The 17703-nt window shown below is 51.6% G+C and overlaps 1 protein-coding gene across 1 annotated transcript in view; it reads right to left on the bottom strand.

Moving 5' to 3' along the window:
• Positions 1–23: 23 nt before the first annotated feature.
• The window catches only part of LOC144676827 (serine protease hepsin-like), a gene marked incomplete at its 3' end in the record, with an annotated part of 20115 nt that continues 2435 nt past the window's right edge, over positions 24–17703 (bottom strand). Inside the window, exons 2-6 of the mRNA XM_078537149.1 lie at positions 11303–11425; positions 10268–10306; positions 5638–5764; positions 3971–4093; positions 24–64 (exon numbers count right to left, since the gene is read on the bottom strand). Of these exons, the coding sequence (XP_078393275.1) occupies positions 24–64; positions 3971–4093; positions 5638–5764; positions 10268–10306; positions 11303–11425 (453 nt within the window). The remainder of the gene's footprint in view (positions 65–3970; positions 4094–5637; positions 5765–10267; positions 10307–11302; positions 11426–17703) is intronic.

Genomic DNA, 17703 nt, shown 5'->3' with positions numbered 1-17703 from the left:
AATGGAAAACACAAACCACTTACCCTGACATTGCACAGAGAGGGCCAGGCGAGATTTACATTCACTGCAGATTACAGAGAGAGAGAGAGAGAGAGAGAGAGAGTGTCAGTGAGTCAGTGACATTCAAACTCAGAGCAAACCTGCCTTTCATAAACCAATCCATATTCCAATGCCCAGGGACTGCAAACGATTAGCTTGGACAACTGGACTAGCGCTCGGAGAGGAACCGACCATCACATTCCCTGTGTCATTCAGTTCCTGCTTAAAACCCATCTCACACACTGACACAAAAACAGAAAATGCTGGGAAAACTCGGCAGGTCCAACAGCGTCTGTGCAGAGAAAGGCAGAGTTAAACGTCTCGAGTCCGTGTGACTCATCTTCCGAGCTAAGAAGAAACGTAAAAATGTGATGAAATTTATACTGTTTAAGGGGGAGGGGGTGGAGCGGGGAAGCTGGGTAGAAGACCAGCGATAGGTGGGGGCAAAGGAGAGATTGACAGAGATGTCATCAACAAAGGGGGTGTTAATGATAGCGATACTGGCGAAAGGAGGTACTGATGGTGGTATTAAGGTCAGAAAGCAGAATGTGAGAATAGCAGGACAAGGGTAAGCACTCTGTGAAAGAACAACATGAACAAGTGACAGACAGCTCTTGTGGGGGGAGGGGGAACAGTGGTGGGCCAATGTAGACCTCTCCCCTCTACATTGGAGAGACCAAACGCAGACTGGGAGACTCTTCGGTCTGTCCCCAAGCATTACCCAGACCTCCGTCGCTTGCCGTTCCAACACTCCACCCTGCTCTCATGCCCACATGTCCGTCCTTGGCCTGCTGCATTGTTCCAGTGAAGCTCAACGCAAACTGGAGGAACAGCACCTCATCTTCCGACTAGGCACTTTACAGCCTTCCGGACTGAATATTGAGTTCTGGCCTTCATAAATCAAAGTATTGAGTATAGGAGTTGGGATGTTATGGTGAGGTTGTATAAGACATTGGTGAGGCCAACTTTGGAGCATTGTGTACAGTTCTGGTCGCCGAACTACAGGAAGGATATCAGTAAGATTGAGAGAGTTGCAGAGAAGATTTACTAGGATGTTGCCGGGTCTTCAGGAGTTGAGTTAAAGGGAAAGATTAAACAGGTTAGGACTTTATTCCTTGGAGCGTAGAAGAATGAGGGGAGATTTGATAGAAGTTTACAAAATTGTGAGGGGTATAGACAGAGTAAATGCGAGTTGGCTCTTTCCACTTAGATTAGGAGAGATAAACACGAGAGGACATGGCTTTGGGGTGAAAGGGGAAAGGTTTAGGGGGAACTTCTTCACTCAGAGAGTGGTGAGAGTGTGGAACGAGCTACCATCTGACGTGGTAAATGCGGGGCTCACTCTTAAGTTTTAAGAATAAATTGGATAGATACATGGATGGGAGAGGTCTGGAGGATTATGGACTGGGTGCAGGTCAGTGGGACTAGCGGAATAATATTGCGGCACAGACTAGAAGGGCCGAATGGCCTGTTTTTCTGTGCTGTAGTGTTCTATGGTTCAATGGTTCAACAATTTCAGATCATGAACTCTCTCCTCCATCCTCTCAGCTTCTTTATTCCGTTTTTCAATATTCATTTTCATTTTTAATCCTCTTATTTTTATTTTTCATTTTTATTCATTGTTTTATCCCCCGCCTTTTATCCTATTTTCAATCTTTTTCTTCCCCCCACCGTCCCCCTCCCACCACCCCACCCCCCACAAGAGCCGTCTGTCTCTCGTTCACGTTCTTTCACAGAGTGCTTACCCCTGACCTGCTATTATCACATTCTGCTCTCTGACCTTATCGCCGCCATTAACACCTCCTTTAGCCAGTATCACTATGATTAACACCCCCTTTGTCCTTTTGTTCATGACACCTTTGTCAATCTCTCCTTTGCCCCCACCTATCGCTGACCCTCTACCCAGCTTCACCCACTCCACCCCCCTTAAACAGTATAACTTTCATCACATTTTTACATCTCTTTAGCTCTGAAGATGAGTCATACAAACTCGAAACGTTAACTCTGCTTTTCACCCCACAGATGCTGTCAGACCAGCTGGGTTTTTCCAGCATGTTCTGTTCTTCTTTCAGATTTACCACATCTGCAGTATTTTGCTTTTACAGTAACAAACCCATCCCCACCAGTACTGTACCCCAGTGTTATACAGTGATAGACCCGTCCCCACCAGTACTGTACCCCAGTGTTATACAGTGACAGACCTGTCCCCACCAGTACTGTACCCCAGTGTTATACAGTGACAGACCTGTCCCCACCAGTACTGTACCCCAGTGTTATACAGTGACAGACCTGTCCCCACCAGTACTGTACCCCAGTGTTATACAGTGACAGACCTGTCCCCACCAGTACCGTACCCCAGTGTTATACAGTGACAGACCTGTCCCTACCAGTACCGTACCCCAGTGTTATACAGGGACAGACCCGTCCCCACCAGTACTGTACCCCAGTGTTATACAGTGACAGACCCGTCCCCACCAGTACTGTACCCCAGTGTTATACAGTGACAGACCCATCCCCACCAGTACTGTACCCCAGTGTTATAGTGACAGACCCGTCCCCACCAGTACTGTACCCCAGTGTTATACAGTGACAGACCCGTCCCCACCAGTACTGTACCCCAGTGTTATACAGTGTCAGACCTGTCCCCACCAGACTGTACCCGTGTTATACAGTGACAGACCCGTCCCCACCAGTACTGTACCCCAGTGTTAGACAGTGACAGACCCATCCCCACCAGTACTGTACCCCAGTGTTATAGTGACAGACCCGTCCCCACCAGTACTGTACCCCAGTGTTATACAGTGACAGACCCGTCCCCACCAGTACTGTACCCCAGTGTTATACAGTGTCAGACCTGTCCCCACCAGTACTGTACCCGTGTTATACAGTGACAGACCCGTCCCCACCAGTACTGTACCCCAGTGTTATACAGTGTCAGACCTGTCCCCACCAGTACTGTACCCCAGTGTTATACAGTGTCAGACCTGTCCCCACCAGTACTGTACCCCAGTGTTATACAGTGACAGACCCGTCCCCACCAGTACTGTACCCCAGTGTTATACAGTGACAGACCTGTCCCCACCAGTACTGTACCCCAGTGTTATACAGGGACAGACCCATCCCCACCAGTACTGTACCCCAGTGTTATACAGGGACAGACCTGTCCCCACCAGTACTGTACCCCAGTGTTATACAGTGACAGACCTGTCCCCACCAGTACTGTACCCCAGTGTTATACAGTGACAGACCTGTCCCCACCAGTACTGTACCCCAGTGTTATACAGTGACAGACCTGTCCCCACCAGTACTGTACCCCAGTGTTATACAGTGACAGACCCGTCCCCACCAGTACTGTACCCCAGTGTTATACAGTGACAGACCCATCCCCACCAGTACTGTACTCCAGTGTTATACAGTGACAGACCCATCCCCACCAGTACTGTACCCCAGTGTTATACAGGGACAGACCCATCCCCACCAGTACTGTACCCCAGTGTTATACAGGGACAGACCCATCCCCACCAGTACTGTACCCCAGTGTTATACAGGGACAGACCCATCCCCACCAGTACTGTACCCCAGTGTTATACAGGGACAGACCCATCCCCACCAGTACTGTACCCCAGTGTTATACAGTGACAGACCTGTCCCCACCAGTACTGTACCCCAGTGTTATACAGTGACAGACCCGTCCCCACCAGTACTGTACCCCAGTGTTATACAGTGACAGAGCCATCCCCACCAGTACTGTACCCCAGTGTTATACAGGGACAGACCCATCCCCACCAGTACTGTACCCCAGTGTTATACAGGGACAGACCCATCCCCACCAGTACTGTACCCCAGTGTTATACAGTGACAGACCTGTCCCCACCAGTCCTGTACCCCAGTGTTATACAGAGATAGTCCTGTGCAATTCTGTATTGCTTACCAAGGGAAGAGTAGATCCTGAATTGCCTTAGCAGACGGGAGCAATAACTCATTCACACAGTAAAACTGAACAGATCCATTTAACCCAGTGGTTTCCATGTGACTCTCCAATGTAGTGATCATCCTGTCAATGTAACAAAGTCTAATCAGCCAGGTTACCTGTTCATCACTATCCCCTTTTATTCATTCAAGGGATATGGGCTTCGCTGGCTGGGCCCAGCATTTATTGCCCATCCTTAATTGCCCCTTGAGAAGGTGGTGGGTGAGCTGCCTTCTTGCGCCGCTGCAGTCCATGTGGTGTAGGTACACCCACGGCGCTGTTAGGGAGGGAGTTCCGGGATTTTGACCCAGCGACAGTGAAGGAACGGCCGATATATTTCCAAGTCGGGATGGTGAGGGGCTCGGAGGGGAACTTCCAGGTGGTGGGTGTTCCCCATGTGTCTGCTGCCCTTGTCCTTCTAGATGGTAGAGGTCGCGGGTTTGGAAGGTGCTGTCGAAGGAGCCTTGGTGAGTTCCTGCAGTGCATCTTGTAGATGATACACACACTGCTGCTACTGTGCGTCGGTGGTGGAGGGAGTGAATGTTTGTGGATGGGGTGCCCATCAAGCGGGGCTGCTTTGTCCTGGATGGTGTTGAGCTTCTTGAGTGTTGTGGGAGCTGCACTCATCCAGGCAAGTGGGGAGTATTCCATCACACTCCTGCCTTGTACCTTGTAGATGGTGGACAGGCTTTGGGGAGTCAGGAGGTGAGTTACTTGCCGCAGGATTCCCAGCCTCTGACCTGCTCTTGTCGCCACAGTATTTATATGGCTGGTCCAGTTCAGTCTCGCGTCAATGGTAAACCCCAGGTCTCCCACTTTGATCACTGTCCAGTAGCCTCTGGAGAGAAAAAGCACCTTTAAGCTGCCAACACATCAAGATGGTCACAGGGGAGATTAACAACATTTGGCCCCAAGCCACATAAGGAGATATTCGGGACCAAAAGCTTAGTCAAAGAGGTCGTTTTTTAAGGAGCATCTAAGAGGGGGAGAGAGAGAGAGATGGAGACAATCAAGCAGAGGCAAAGGCAGAGACAGAGGGAGAACCTGCAGAGGTTCAGGGGGGGAACTCCAGAGCTTAGGGCCCAGGCAGCAGAGGGCAAGGCCGCTGATGGTGGAGAGATGGGAATCGGAGGAGCTCAGAGACTTGGAGGGTTGTAGGGGCTGGAGGAGTTTACAGAGAAATGGAGGGTTGTCGGGGCTGGAGGAGGTTACAGAGATAGAGAGGGTTGTAGGGGCTGGAGGACGTTACAGAGATAGGGAGGGTTGTAGGGGCTGGAGCAGGTTACAGAGATAGGGAGGGTTGAAGGGGCTGGAGCAGGTTACAGAGATAGGGAGGGTGGTAGGGGCCAGGGGAGGTTACAGAGATAGGGAGGGTTGTAGTGGCTGGAGGAGGTTACAGATATAGGGAGGTTTGTAGGGGCTGGAGGAGGTTACAGAGATAGGGAGGGTTGTAGGGGCTGGAGGAGGTTACAGAGATAGGGAGGGTGGTAGGGGTCGGGGGAGGTTACAGAGATAGGGAGGGTTTAACAGAGACGCTAAGTGAGTGAGTGACAGGAACGAGGGGTGAATGGGACTCGGTGCAGGTTTGGACACGGAGCATTGATGAGGACCCATCGAGAGGAACTCACCTGATGAAGCCCATCTGTTGACAGCTGAGATGTGCCACTTGTTCATTATTCACCGAGGAACACACGAGTCTCCAGACATCTGTCTCAGGGTCATAGACAGACAGACGTGACTCAGTGTTTACCTGGACTTCAGAAGAAGAACAATATTTCATTAGACAGCTGACCTGGATACAGTCGCTCCCCATATCTGTGCAGTGCACAGGTTAAACATCTGGAGTGAGGTTATTTTACAGAAACAGGCCATTTGGTCCATCTGCTCTGTGCTGGTGTTCCTGCTCCACACCAGCCTCCTCCCACCCCCCTCTCCATCTCACCCCATCCCCATATCCTTCTATTCCTTTCTCCCTCTCATGTGTTTATCCAGCTTCCCCCTTAAACACATCGACACTATTCACCTCGACCACTCCCTGTGGGAGCGAGTCCCACATTCTCCCCACTCTCTGGGTAAAGAAGTTTCTCCTGAATTCCCCTTTGGGTTTATTAGTGATGATCTTATATCGATGACCCCCCCTAGTTCTGGTCTCACTCCGACAAGTGGAAACATCTTCTCTACGTCTACCCCATCGAAACCCTCTCGCCATTTTAAAGACCTCGATCAGGTCACCCCCCCCTCAGCCTTCTCTTTACTAGAGAAAAGAGCCCCAGCTTGTTCAATCTTTCCTGATAGCAGAATTGAGGGGTTATCACTACCATTAAAGCAAAATACTGCAGATGCTGGAAATCTGAAATAAAAACAGAACATGCTGGGTAAACACAGCAGGTCTGGTAGCGCCCGTGGAGAGAGAGAAACAGAGTTAATGTTTGGAGTCCTTAGGACTCTACTTCAGAGCTAAAGAAAAGTAGAAATATGAGGGATTTTATACTGTTTAAAGAGGGGGGGGTGGAGCAAGATGGAAGGTCAGGGATAGGAGGGAGCTCAGGAGAGACTGGACATGCGTCATGGACGCAAGACAATGGCAGTGTTAAAGACTAGAGAAGGTGCTGATAGTGGCATAAAGGTAAGATAGCAGAATGTTTGTAGCGGAATAAGGGTCAGCGGTCTGTGAAAACACAAAATAAAAACTCAGTGATAGATGGCCCTTTGGGGAAAGGGGGAGGTTGGAGAAAAGGGATAGATAGATTAGATTAGGCAAGGTAGATAAATTAATAATGTAATTAAAAAATTGGATTAATAAAAGGGGGTCAAGAGGGAGGAGAGAGTTCATGATCTGAAATTGTTGAACACAATGTTAAGTCCGGAAGGCTGTAAAGTGCCTAGTCGGAAGATGAGGTGCTGTTCCTCCAGTTTGCGTTGAGCTTCACTGGAACATTGCAGCAAGCCAAGGACGGACATGTGGGCAAGAGAGCAGGGTGGTGTGTTGAAATGGCAAGCGACAGAGAGGTCTGGGTCATGCTTGCGGACAGACCGAAGGTGTTCTGCAAAGCGGTCACCCAGTCTGCGTTTGGTCTCTCCAATGTAGAGGAAACCGCATTGGGAGCAGCGAATGCAGTAGAGTAAATTGAGGGAAGTGCAAGTGAAATGCTGCTTCACTTGAAAGGAGTGTCTGGGCCCTTGGACGGTGAGGAGAGGGGAAGTAAAGGGGCAGATGTTGCACCTTCTGCGGTTGCATGGGAAGGTGCCGTGGGAGGGGGTTGAGGGGTAGGGGGTGATGGAGGAGTGGACCAGGGTGTCCCGGAGGGAACGATCCCTGCGGAATGCCGCCGGGGGGGGTGAAGGGAAGATGTGTTTGGTGGTGGCATCATGCTGGGGTTGGTGGAAATGGCGGAGGATGATCCTTTGAATGCAGAGGCTGGTGGGATGATAAGTGAGGACAAGGGGGACCCTATCATGGTTCTGGGAGGGAGAGGAAGGCGTGAGGGTGGATGTGCAGGAGATGGGCCGGACACAGTTGAGGGCCCTGTTAACCACCGTGGGTGGAAAACCTCGGTTAAGGAAGAAGGAGGACATGCCAGAGGAACTGTTTTTGAAGGTAGCGTCATCAGAACAGATGCGACGGAGGCGAAGGAACTGAGAGAATGGGATGGAGTCCTTACAGGAAGCGGGGTGTGAGGAGCTGTAGTCGAGGTAGCTGTGGGAGTCAGTAGGCTTGTAATGGTTATTGGTGGACAGTCTATCATCAGAAATGGAGACTGAGGGGTCAAGGAAGGGAAGGGAAGTGTCAGAGATGGACCATGTGATGGTGAGAGAGAGGCAGAAATTGAAATCAAAAATAAAATTTGATAAATTTTTCCAGGTCCAGACGAGATCATGAAGCCGCACCAAAACAGTCATCGATTTACTGAAAGAGTTGTGGGAGAGGATCCAGAGTAGGACTGGAACAAGGAATGTTCCACATACCCCATAAAAAGACAGGCATAACTGGGACCCATGCGGGTACCCATAGCCACACCTGAACAATTTCTCTTTAAACTCATCTCACTTTCTCCAAATTTGTTCAGTGTGAGAACAAGTTCAGCCAGACGGAGGAGAGTAGTGGTGGATGGAGAATGTTCGGGCCTCTGTTCGAGGAAGAAGCGGAGAGCCCTCAGACCCTCCCGGTGGGGGACGGAGGTGTAGAGGGATTGGACGTCCATGGTGAAGAGGTGGTGGTTGGGGCCAGGGAACTGGGAATTGTTGATATGATGTAGGGCGTCAGTGGAGTCGTGAATGTAGGTGGGAAGAGACTGGACAAGGGGAGAGAGAAGGGAGTCAAGATAGCGAGAAATGAGTTCCGTGGGGCAAGAACAGGCTGACACGATCGGTCTGCCCGGACAGTCCTGTTTGTGGATTTTGGGTAGGAGGTAGAAGCGGGCCGTCCGAGGTTGGGAGACCATGAGGTTGGAAGCTGTGGAAGGAAGATCTCCAGAGGAGATGAGGTCAGTGACAGTCCTGGAAACAATAGCTTGATGTTCTGTGGTGGGGTCATGGTCCAGGGGGAGGTAGGAGGAAGTGTCTGCGAGTTGATGCTCAGCCTCTGCGAGGTAGAGGTCAGTGCACCAGACAACAACAGCACCACCCTTGTCAGCAGGTTTGATGACAATGTCAGGGTTGGACCTGAGAGAACGGAGTGTAGCAAGTTCAGAGAGAGACAGGTTAGAGTGGGTGAGAGGAGCAGAGAAATTAAGATGGCCAATGTCACGCCGACAGTTCTCAACAAGATGATCAAGAGCGGGTAAGAGGCCAGAGGGAAGAGTCCACATCACAGAATCACAGTGCAAGAAGAGGCCCTTCGGCCCATCGAGTCTGCACCGACACGTGAGAAACGCCTGACCTACTTACCTGATCCCATTGACCAGCACTTGGCCCATAGCCTTGAATGTTATGAGGTGCCAAGTGCTCATCCAGGTACTTTTTAAAGGATGTGAGGCAACCCACCTCCACCACCCTCCCAGGCAGTGCATTCCAGACCCTCACCACCCTCTGGGTAAAAAAGTTTTTCCTCACATCCCCCCTAAACCTCCTGCCCCTCACCTTGAACTTATGCCCCCTTGTGACTGACCCTTCAACTAAGGTGAACAGCTGCTCCCTATCCACCCTGCCCATGCCCCTCATAATCTTGTACACCTCGATCAGGTCGCCCCTCAGTCTTCTCTGCTCCAATGAAAACAACCCAAGTCTATTCAACCTCTCTTCATAACTTAAATGTTTCATCCCAGGCAACATCCTGGTGAATCTCCTCTGCACCCCCTCCAGTGCAATCACATCCTTCCTATAATGTGGCGACCAGAACTGCACACAGTACTCCAGCTGTGGCCTCACCAAGGGTCTATACAACTCCAACATGACCTCCCTACTTTTGTAATCTATGCCTCGATTGATAAAGGCAAGTGTCCCATTTGCCTTTTTCACCGCCCCACTAACATGCTCCTCCGCCTTCAGAGATCTATGGACACACACGTCAAGGTCCCTTTGTTCCTCAGAACTTCCTAGTGTCATGCCGTTCATTGAATACTTCCTTGTCAAATTACTCCTTCCAAAGTGTGTCACCTCACACTTTTCAGGGCTAAATTCCATCTGCCACTTATCTGCCCTTTTGACCATCCCATCTATATCTTCCTGTAGCCCAAGACACTCAACCTCACTGTTAACCACCCGGCCAATATAGAGGGAGAATATGATAAAGTCAAGTTTGCACTGAGGGAGGTCACCCTTGTCAATCCTTTTCTGCACCTTCCCCAGTCCCTATATCTCCCAGTTGTGATACAGAGACCAGAACTGTGCACAGTGCTCCCAGTGTGGTCTAACCAAAGGATATGGAAACCGGAACTGTGCACAGCGCTCCAAGTGTGATATAACCCAGGGATATGGATAAAGGAACTGTGCACTGTGCTCCCAGTGTGGTCTAACCAAGGGATACGGAGACCGGAACTGTGCACAGTGCTCCCAGTGTGGTCTAACCAAGGGATATGGAAACCGGAACTGTGCACAGTGCTCCCAGTGTGATCTAACCAAGGGATATGGAAACCGGAACTGTGCACAGCGCTCCAAGTGTGATATAACCCAGGGATACGGAGAAAGGAACTGTGCACAGTGCTCCCAGTGTGGTCTAACCAAGGGGTATGAAGACCAGAACTGTGCACGGTGTTCCCAGTGTGGTCTATCCAAGGTACAATCTTTAGGCAATTTATCTCAACTCCTGATGGGACTTACCATTGTACAGATCTGTCTCCGCCTTTTTGATATATGTCACTGAAAGACAGAAACACGTGGAGACTTGTGATTATTCCAATGCACTCCTGACTGCCCTCTCCCCTCCCACCCTCAATAAACTTCAGATCATCTGAAACTCTGCTACCCCAGTGTCCTATCTCACACTGAGCCCCATCGACCCTGTCACTCACTGACCTACACTGGCTCCCAGTCTGCAACGCCTCCATTTTAAAATCCTTATCCTTGTTTACAAATCTTTCCTCATTCCCCACCCCCTGCCCCATCTAGCTCCATAACCCCCTCTAGCCCCTACAACCCTCCCTATCTCCATAACCCCCTCCAGCCCCTACAACCCTCCCTATCTCTGTAACCTCCTCCAGCCCCTACAACCCTCCCTATCTCTGTAACCTCCTCCAGCCCCTACAACCCTCCCTATCTCTGTAACCTCCTCCAGCCCCTACAACCCTCCCTATCTCTGTAACCTCCTCCAGCCCCTACAACCCTCCCTAGCTCTGTAACCTCCTCCTGCCCCTACAACCCTCCCTATCTCTGTAACCTCCTCCAGCCCCTACAACCCTCCCTATCTCTGTAACCTCCTCCAGCCCCTACGACCCTCCGAGATCTCTGCGCTCCTCCCAATTCGGGCCTCTTGACGATCCCCTGATTCCCATCGCTCCGCCATTGGCGGCCGTGCCTTCAGCTGCCTGGGGGGCCCTGAGCTCTGGAGCTCCCTCCCCAAACCTCTCTGCCTCGCTCCCTCTTCCCACCACCCCCTCTTCCTCCTCCTCCTCCTCCCGCCCAGCACCCTCTCCCTCCTCCTTTAAGACCTTCCTCAAAGCCAACCTCTTTGACCAAACTCTGGGGCTGCCTGTCGCCAATAACACATCCTCCTGTGGCTCAACGCTGGGGTTAGGTCCGGCACTCACTCCAGTGAAGCACCTTAGGGAGGGTTTAGCCTGTTAAAAAGGTGCTATGAAAACGCGCGTCAACTTCTCCATCCACCACCCGACACGGGGACCCAGAACCAACACTCACCAACAGCCCAGACAGTCACAGCAGCAGCAGCGAGGAGAAAGACGATTGCTATGGTAACTGCAGCAAGTCGCCCGACAGGCGTGCAGGGCCCTGAGCCTTTGTTGGGTCTAGTTTTGAGACCAGCTGATGAAGCAAATAGGTTAAGCATTAACTCCGGCACAAGTGATAAAGCCCGAGAGGCCAGACAAGGTTCCAATCGCTGCCCGACAGCTTGGCAAACCTCGCCAAAAATAGACATCCAGTGGCCGGGGGGCGCCAGAGGGCCAGTGGCCAGGGGAGCACGCCAGAGGGCCAGTGGCCAGGGGAGGACGCCAGAGGGCCAGTGGCCAGGGGAGGACGCCAGAGGGCCAGTGGCCAGGGGAGGACGTCAGAGGGCCAGTGGCCAGGGGAGGACGTCAGAGGGCCAGTGGCCAGGGGAGGACGCCAGAGGGCCAGTGGCCAGGGGAGGATGCCAGAGGGCCAGTGGCCAGGGGAGGACACCAGAGGGCCAGTGGCCAGGGGAGGACGCCAGAGAGCCAGGGGATGCCGCCAGAGGGCCAGTGGCCAGGCGAGGGCACCAGAGGGCCAGGGGTCGGCGCCAGAGGGCCAGTGGCCAGGGAAGGCCGCCCAGAGGGCCAGTGGCCGCACTGTTGCGATGGGCCCCACGAACGAAGCCCCGCCCCCCCCCCACCGTCTGCCCTCTCGGGCGGGTGAGAAAGATCCCACGGCCACTATTTGGAAGAAGGGCGGGTGGGGTGGTGGGGGGGAGTCTCCCCACCCCACCCCCAACCCGGGTGTCCCTGGGGTCAACATTTATCCCTCAACCAACGTCACTTAAAAAGACAAAGACGATCTGGGTCATGATCATATCATTTTGTTTGTGGGATCTTGCTGTGCGCCAATTGGCCGCCCCATTTCCTACATGGCTTCAAAAAAAAAAAATAATAATAAAGGAAAGGTCCTTAGTTGGCTGCGAAAGGCTTCGGGACAGTCCTGAGGTGGTGAAAGGTGCTGGGGACGTTTTCCCCAATGTGTCCGGGATGATGAGGGAGGCGATGAGTCTCTCACACTGGAATCTGTCAGGATTAATTTGTGTCTCTCTCTCTCGCTCGCTCTGTCTCTCTCGTATCCGGGAAATGAGACTCCTTGTTGGCAGCAGCGGTGTTTTATCCCTCAACCAACGTCACTTGTTGACTCGTTGAGTCACGTCCCGGCCTAAGAATGGCCAGGTTCAGAGAGCAGCCTCATGCCTGGGGCCTGCTGGGGTCCGAGCTCCAGGACAACCCGACAGGACTACGCATGGTCCGAGGGGATTGGCCAAGGGGCGTAGGAACCACGAGCATGTGGACTTGCAACGAAGCTAACCAAAGACGCTACCTACCCCCCCGAAACCCAAAGTCCTTCGGAAAACCCTTCACCCCCCCGCCCTGCACTCTCACAAACTCTACAATCAGTCTTCAACCCTCCCCTATTCCCCCCCACCGCCCCCTCAACAGGACTCCTCCTCCACCTCCGGGAAACCTCACCCCCTTTCACCACACTCGGCCCTATCCCCCAGACAACCTCCCCCACTCCCCCACACATGCACACCCCCTTTCTCTTCAACCCCCCCCACACAACGCCCTCAAATCCTCCTCCACCCCACTTGCCCTTTCCAAAAGCCCGCCTCTTCCAGCCAATGAGGTGTGGCTTTCCCCAGACCATAAGACCACAAGACATAGGAGCAGAGATTAGGCCATTCGGCCCATCGAGTCTGCTCCGCCATTCAATCATGGCTGATAAGTTTCTCAACCCTCATTCTCCCGCCTTCTCCCCGTAACCTTTGATCCCCTTACCAATCAAGAATCTATCTATCTCGGTCTTAAATACACTCAATGACCTGGCCTCCACAGCCTTCTGTGGCAATGAATTCCATCGATTCACCACTCTCTGGCTAAAGAAGTTTCTCCTCATCTCTGTTCTAAAAGGTCTTCCCCTTTACTCTGAGGCTGCACCCTCGGGTCCTAGTCTCTCCTACTAATGGAAACATCTTCCCCACGTCCACTCTATCCAGGCCTTTCAGTATTCTGTAAGTTTCAATCAGATCCCCCCTCATCCTTCTAAACTCCATCGAGTATAGACCCACAGAGTCCTCAAACGTTCCTCATATGTTAAGCCTTTCATTCCTGGGATCGTTCTCGTGAACCTCCTCTGGACCCTCTCCAGGGCCAACACATCCTTCCTGAGATACGGGGCCCAAAATTGCTCACAATATTCTAAATGTGGTCTGACCAGAGCCTTATAAAGCCTCAGCAGCACATCCCTGCTTTTATATTCTAGTCCTTCCACAAGAGCCCCCCTCCCCCCTCACCCACAAAGCTCTGGAGCTGCGTTGGCCAATTTTGAAGCATTGCCAGGACTTGGGAAGGGAGGGGCACCAGAGGGGCAGTGGACTGTGTCGCTGACATTAATAGGGCAGCTGAGCTTCAGATCCTAACTGCAGTGGACAACCTTTGAACAGTTTACACTGCTGAGTGGAGAGCGTCAACATGACATGACTACACTCAGCAGAGACTGAAAGTACACAGGGACATCAATCCGCACTCACTTCAATCTCTCTGGCCACATCTAGGCCTAGGCTCCAAAGCGGGCACCTCTCTCTCTCTCTCTCTCTCCCTCTCTCATACACATACCCGAGTTCAAAGGGCGTGGGTTTGAGGGTCCACTGCAGATGCTTGAGCCCCATGACATGGGCCAACCTTCCCCAGGGTCGGTATCGCCCTGTCGGAGGGTCAGTGTTGAGGGAGTGCTGCACTGTCGGAGGGTCAGTACTGAGGGAGTGCTGCATTGTCGGAGGGTCAGTACTGAGGGAGTGCTGCATTGTCGGAGGGTCAGTACTGAGGGAGTGCCGCACTGTCGGAGGGTCAGTGCTGAGGGAGTGCTGCACTGTCGGAGGGTCAGTACTGAGGGAGTGCTGCACTGTCGGAGGGTCAGTACTGAGGGAGTGCTGCACTGTCGGAGGGTCAGTACTGAGGGAGTGCTGCACTGTCGGAGGGTCAGTGCTGAGGGAGTGCTGCACTGTCGGAGGGTCAGTGCTGAGGGAGCAGGGGTGGGGACGGGGGTTCACCCAGTATCCTGGAGCTGATATTTATTCCTCAACCAATTGAACCATAGATATCTAACCAATATCTCTAACCTCCTCCAGCCCCGAAAACCCTCCCTATCTCCGTAACCTCCTCCAGCCTCTACAACCCTCCATATCTCTGTAACCTCCTCCAGCCCCTACAACCCTCCCTATCTCTGTAACCTCCTCCAGCCCCTACAACCCTCCCTATCTCTGTAACCTCCTCCAGGCCCCTACAACCCTCCGAGATCTCTGCGCTCCTCCAATTCCGGCCTCTTGACCATCCCCCGGTTCCCATCGCTCCACCATCGGCGGCCGTGCCTTCAGCTGCCTGGGGGGCCCTGAGCTCTGGAATTCCCTCCCTAAACCTCTCCGTCCGTCTCTCCCTCTCTCTCGTCCTTTAAGTCGAACTCCTTTGGCTTGGCTTGACCCTCATACCTCCTTAAGTGGCTCAGCATCAAATTTTGCCTGATATCTGCCTCTGTGCAGCTGTGCGAGCTGTGCAGAGGGTGCTAGGTAAATGCAGGTTGCTGTCTAATGCCCCTCTAGCGTTATCAAGGATAAGTATTCACTCTGAACACAACTTTTATGAAAGCGGTAATGGAGGAGCACCTTTCATTCGAGGATGGGCTCGATTACCATCTAGAACAATGCAGCCTCTGTGTATCCAGCGAGCTGGTTTCTCACTATCTCAATATCTCTCCCTTTCTTCCTTTGCAATGAATTCCACGCATCGCACAGACCGACCAACCCACTGCAGGTTTCCCACTGCCAGCGGGTCAGGAATACAAGGAACTTGCATTTCTCTAGCGCCTTTCCCCACCCTCAGGGCCTGCCATAAATGAAACCAAATGCTTTAGACGGGATTCAGCACTCCAAAGACTGTCTGGCTAAGAGGAGAGGGTGGAAGGAGGTGGGGTACAAGTGGGCACATAACGTATCGTTCCTGTCTGAGTTGACAAAGCAAGGTCCGGCAAGCTATTCAGTCACAGAAGACCTCACGTCCAAGTCCATAGCTGTTCCTCACTTGATTTTCCCCACACACCTCCCATCACTGGGGCAGCTGGACAGAGCTCACCAGGACCAAACAGCAAACCTTCTGCAGAGTGTTCCTACGCAAGAGACACCAGGTTATAACCATTCGGAAAGCTCGAACAGGCTGGGGGCTCTGATCTCTAGTCGGAGGGAAGCGAGAGAGAGAGAGGAGTCCTGAAGGAGGCCGGGGCAAGTATCCCGGCCAATCATATCCCCCCTCGGGCTGTCGGCAGGGCTTTAAACTCAAAAAGAAATAAAGTATTGGCGGCGGGAGGGCATGGGACTGAAACTGGTTTCAGATAGAGACAAACATTCATAAGTCTGAAAAGTTGAAGCCACAAAGGTGCACTGAGATTTGGATAAAGCAGCAACCAATAGGCAGGGGTAATATGTTTAACAGCAATGATGTGTCAGCAAATAAGGTCAAAGTAGGGGGTGGGAGAAAAAGGTGAAAATAAAGCACTTTATCTGAATGCCAATCATTTGTAACAAGACAGACCAACAACCATCGCAAACAGAGATAAATGGTTCAAGATCTAATCGCCATCGTTACAGAGACATGGTGACCAAGGTCGGGAAATAAATATTCCAGGGTAGTTAATGTTTCGAAAAGACAGACAGGATAGAAAGGGTTGTGGGGGGGGGGCGGGGGGCAGCCTTGATAATAAAGGATGACAGAAAGACGGTTGTGAGAAAGGATCTTGGCTCAGAAAATCAGGAACTAAAAAAATCAGTACGGGTGGAGATGCGATATAAGGGTCGGCAAATGATGGCAGGACTAAGTTAACAGCCTCCCAACAGTAGTTATCCTGTTGGATAGAGCAATTATTATGAGCTACTGTTACTTCTTGCTTAAAGGGCAATGTAATAATGGTGAGGGGGGAATTTGATTCATGCAGGCTGGGCAAATCGAATTGGAAAAGTAGTTTGGAGGGTGAGTTCTCAAATGGACTGCATCCGAGACAGTGTTCTAGGACAATACACGGTGGACGAAAGATGGGGAAGAACCTACTTTAGATCTTGCTTTGTGCGATGAGGCAGGCTTACTTCGCGAGGGGTCTGCTGGGGAAAGAGTGATCATAACGTAATGAATTACACGTTGAGTTTGAGAATACTGAGAATCAGTCCAAACCGAGAGCATTAAGCTTTTTTAAAAAGCCAATTACTTAGTTGTGAAGGGGTGAGCTGGCCAAGGTAGATTAGGAAATTAGATTTAAGGCTTGACAGCAGATGGAAGAGTGGCAGCCGCTTAAGGAACACGTCATAACTTGCCAACAAATCTACATCCTATTCAGAAATAAAAACTCAAAGTGACGTAGCCGTGGCGAACTGAAGTAGTTCAGGATTGCATCAGATCGGGAAAGGAAGAAGACAGAGGTTAATAACCTCGCCAAGAGCGGGAAGTGTGAAGATTGCTGGATTCTCGAACTCTCTCCGAGGGTGGATGGCCAAACAGCGGGTGAGGGAGAAAAACAGGATTCAACTAGCAGAACAATATAAAAAACAAAACAGACTGCAAAAGCCTCTGCCCAGTACGCGAAAGGGAAGAGAGAGTAGCTAAAGTAAACACACGCCCCACAGAGGCTAACTCAGGAGGAATTTTTTTTTAAAATGGGGAATGAAGAAATGGCGGTGAGGTCTAAGAAATATTGCGTAACTTTCTCCGGAGCGGAAAATTATTTTTTTTTTTAAACGGGGAACCCAGCATCTCACGAGAGCGAGAAGCATTAAAAACAATTCATCATTAAAGGAATGGTACTGTGAGAAAATGACGGGACTGAAATCCGGCAAACCCTCTGGACCCGATGGCCTGTCTCCTGGGCGATGAGGATGGCAGCTGGAATGTTGTCACTTATTGCGAGGGGGTTGGGTGGGGATGGGATATAAAAGTAGGGGTTTCTTACTGCAGCTGTGCAGGGCCTCGGTGAGAGCACATCTGGAGAGCCGCGTACAGAATTTTCTATCCTTTCTCAAAGAAGCAGACAACGCGTTAGAAGCAGTTCACTGAAGGTTCACTTGACCGATTTTTGGGATGGGTGTGTTTTGGAGGGTTGGGCGGGAGGTGGGGGCGAGTGTTGGCAGGGTGCGACGTTATCTTATCTTATTTATTTTCTTTATTCGTTACAGGGGGTGTGGGCGTCACTGGCCAGGCCGAGCATTTGTTGCCCATCCCCAATTACCCGTTGAACTAGATTCCTTAGATTCCTAGGTCATTTCAGGGCCAACCGCATCGCTGTGCGGGTCTGGAGTCACACGTAGGCCAGACCGGGTCAAGGGGCTGCAG

This window comes from Cetorhinus maximus, unplaced genomic scaffold, assembly GCF_964194155.1.
Source record: "Cetorhinus maximus unplaced genomic scaffold, sCetMax3.hap1.1 HAP1_SCAFFOLD_1977, whole genome shotgun sequence".
Taxonomy (NCBI): Eukaryota; Metazoa; Chordata; class Chondrichthyes; order Lamniformes; family Cetorhinidae; genus Cetorhinus; species Cetorhinus maximus.
The sequence above is the reverse complement of the archived record's forward strand: the minus strand, read 5'-3'. Positions and strand labels throughout refer to the sequence as shown.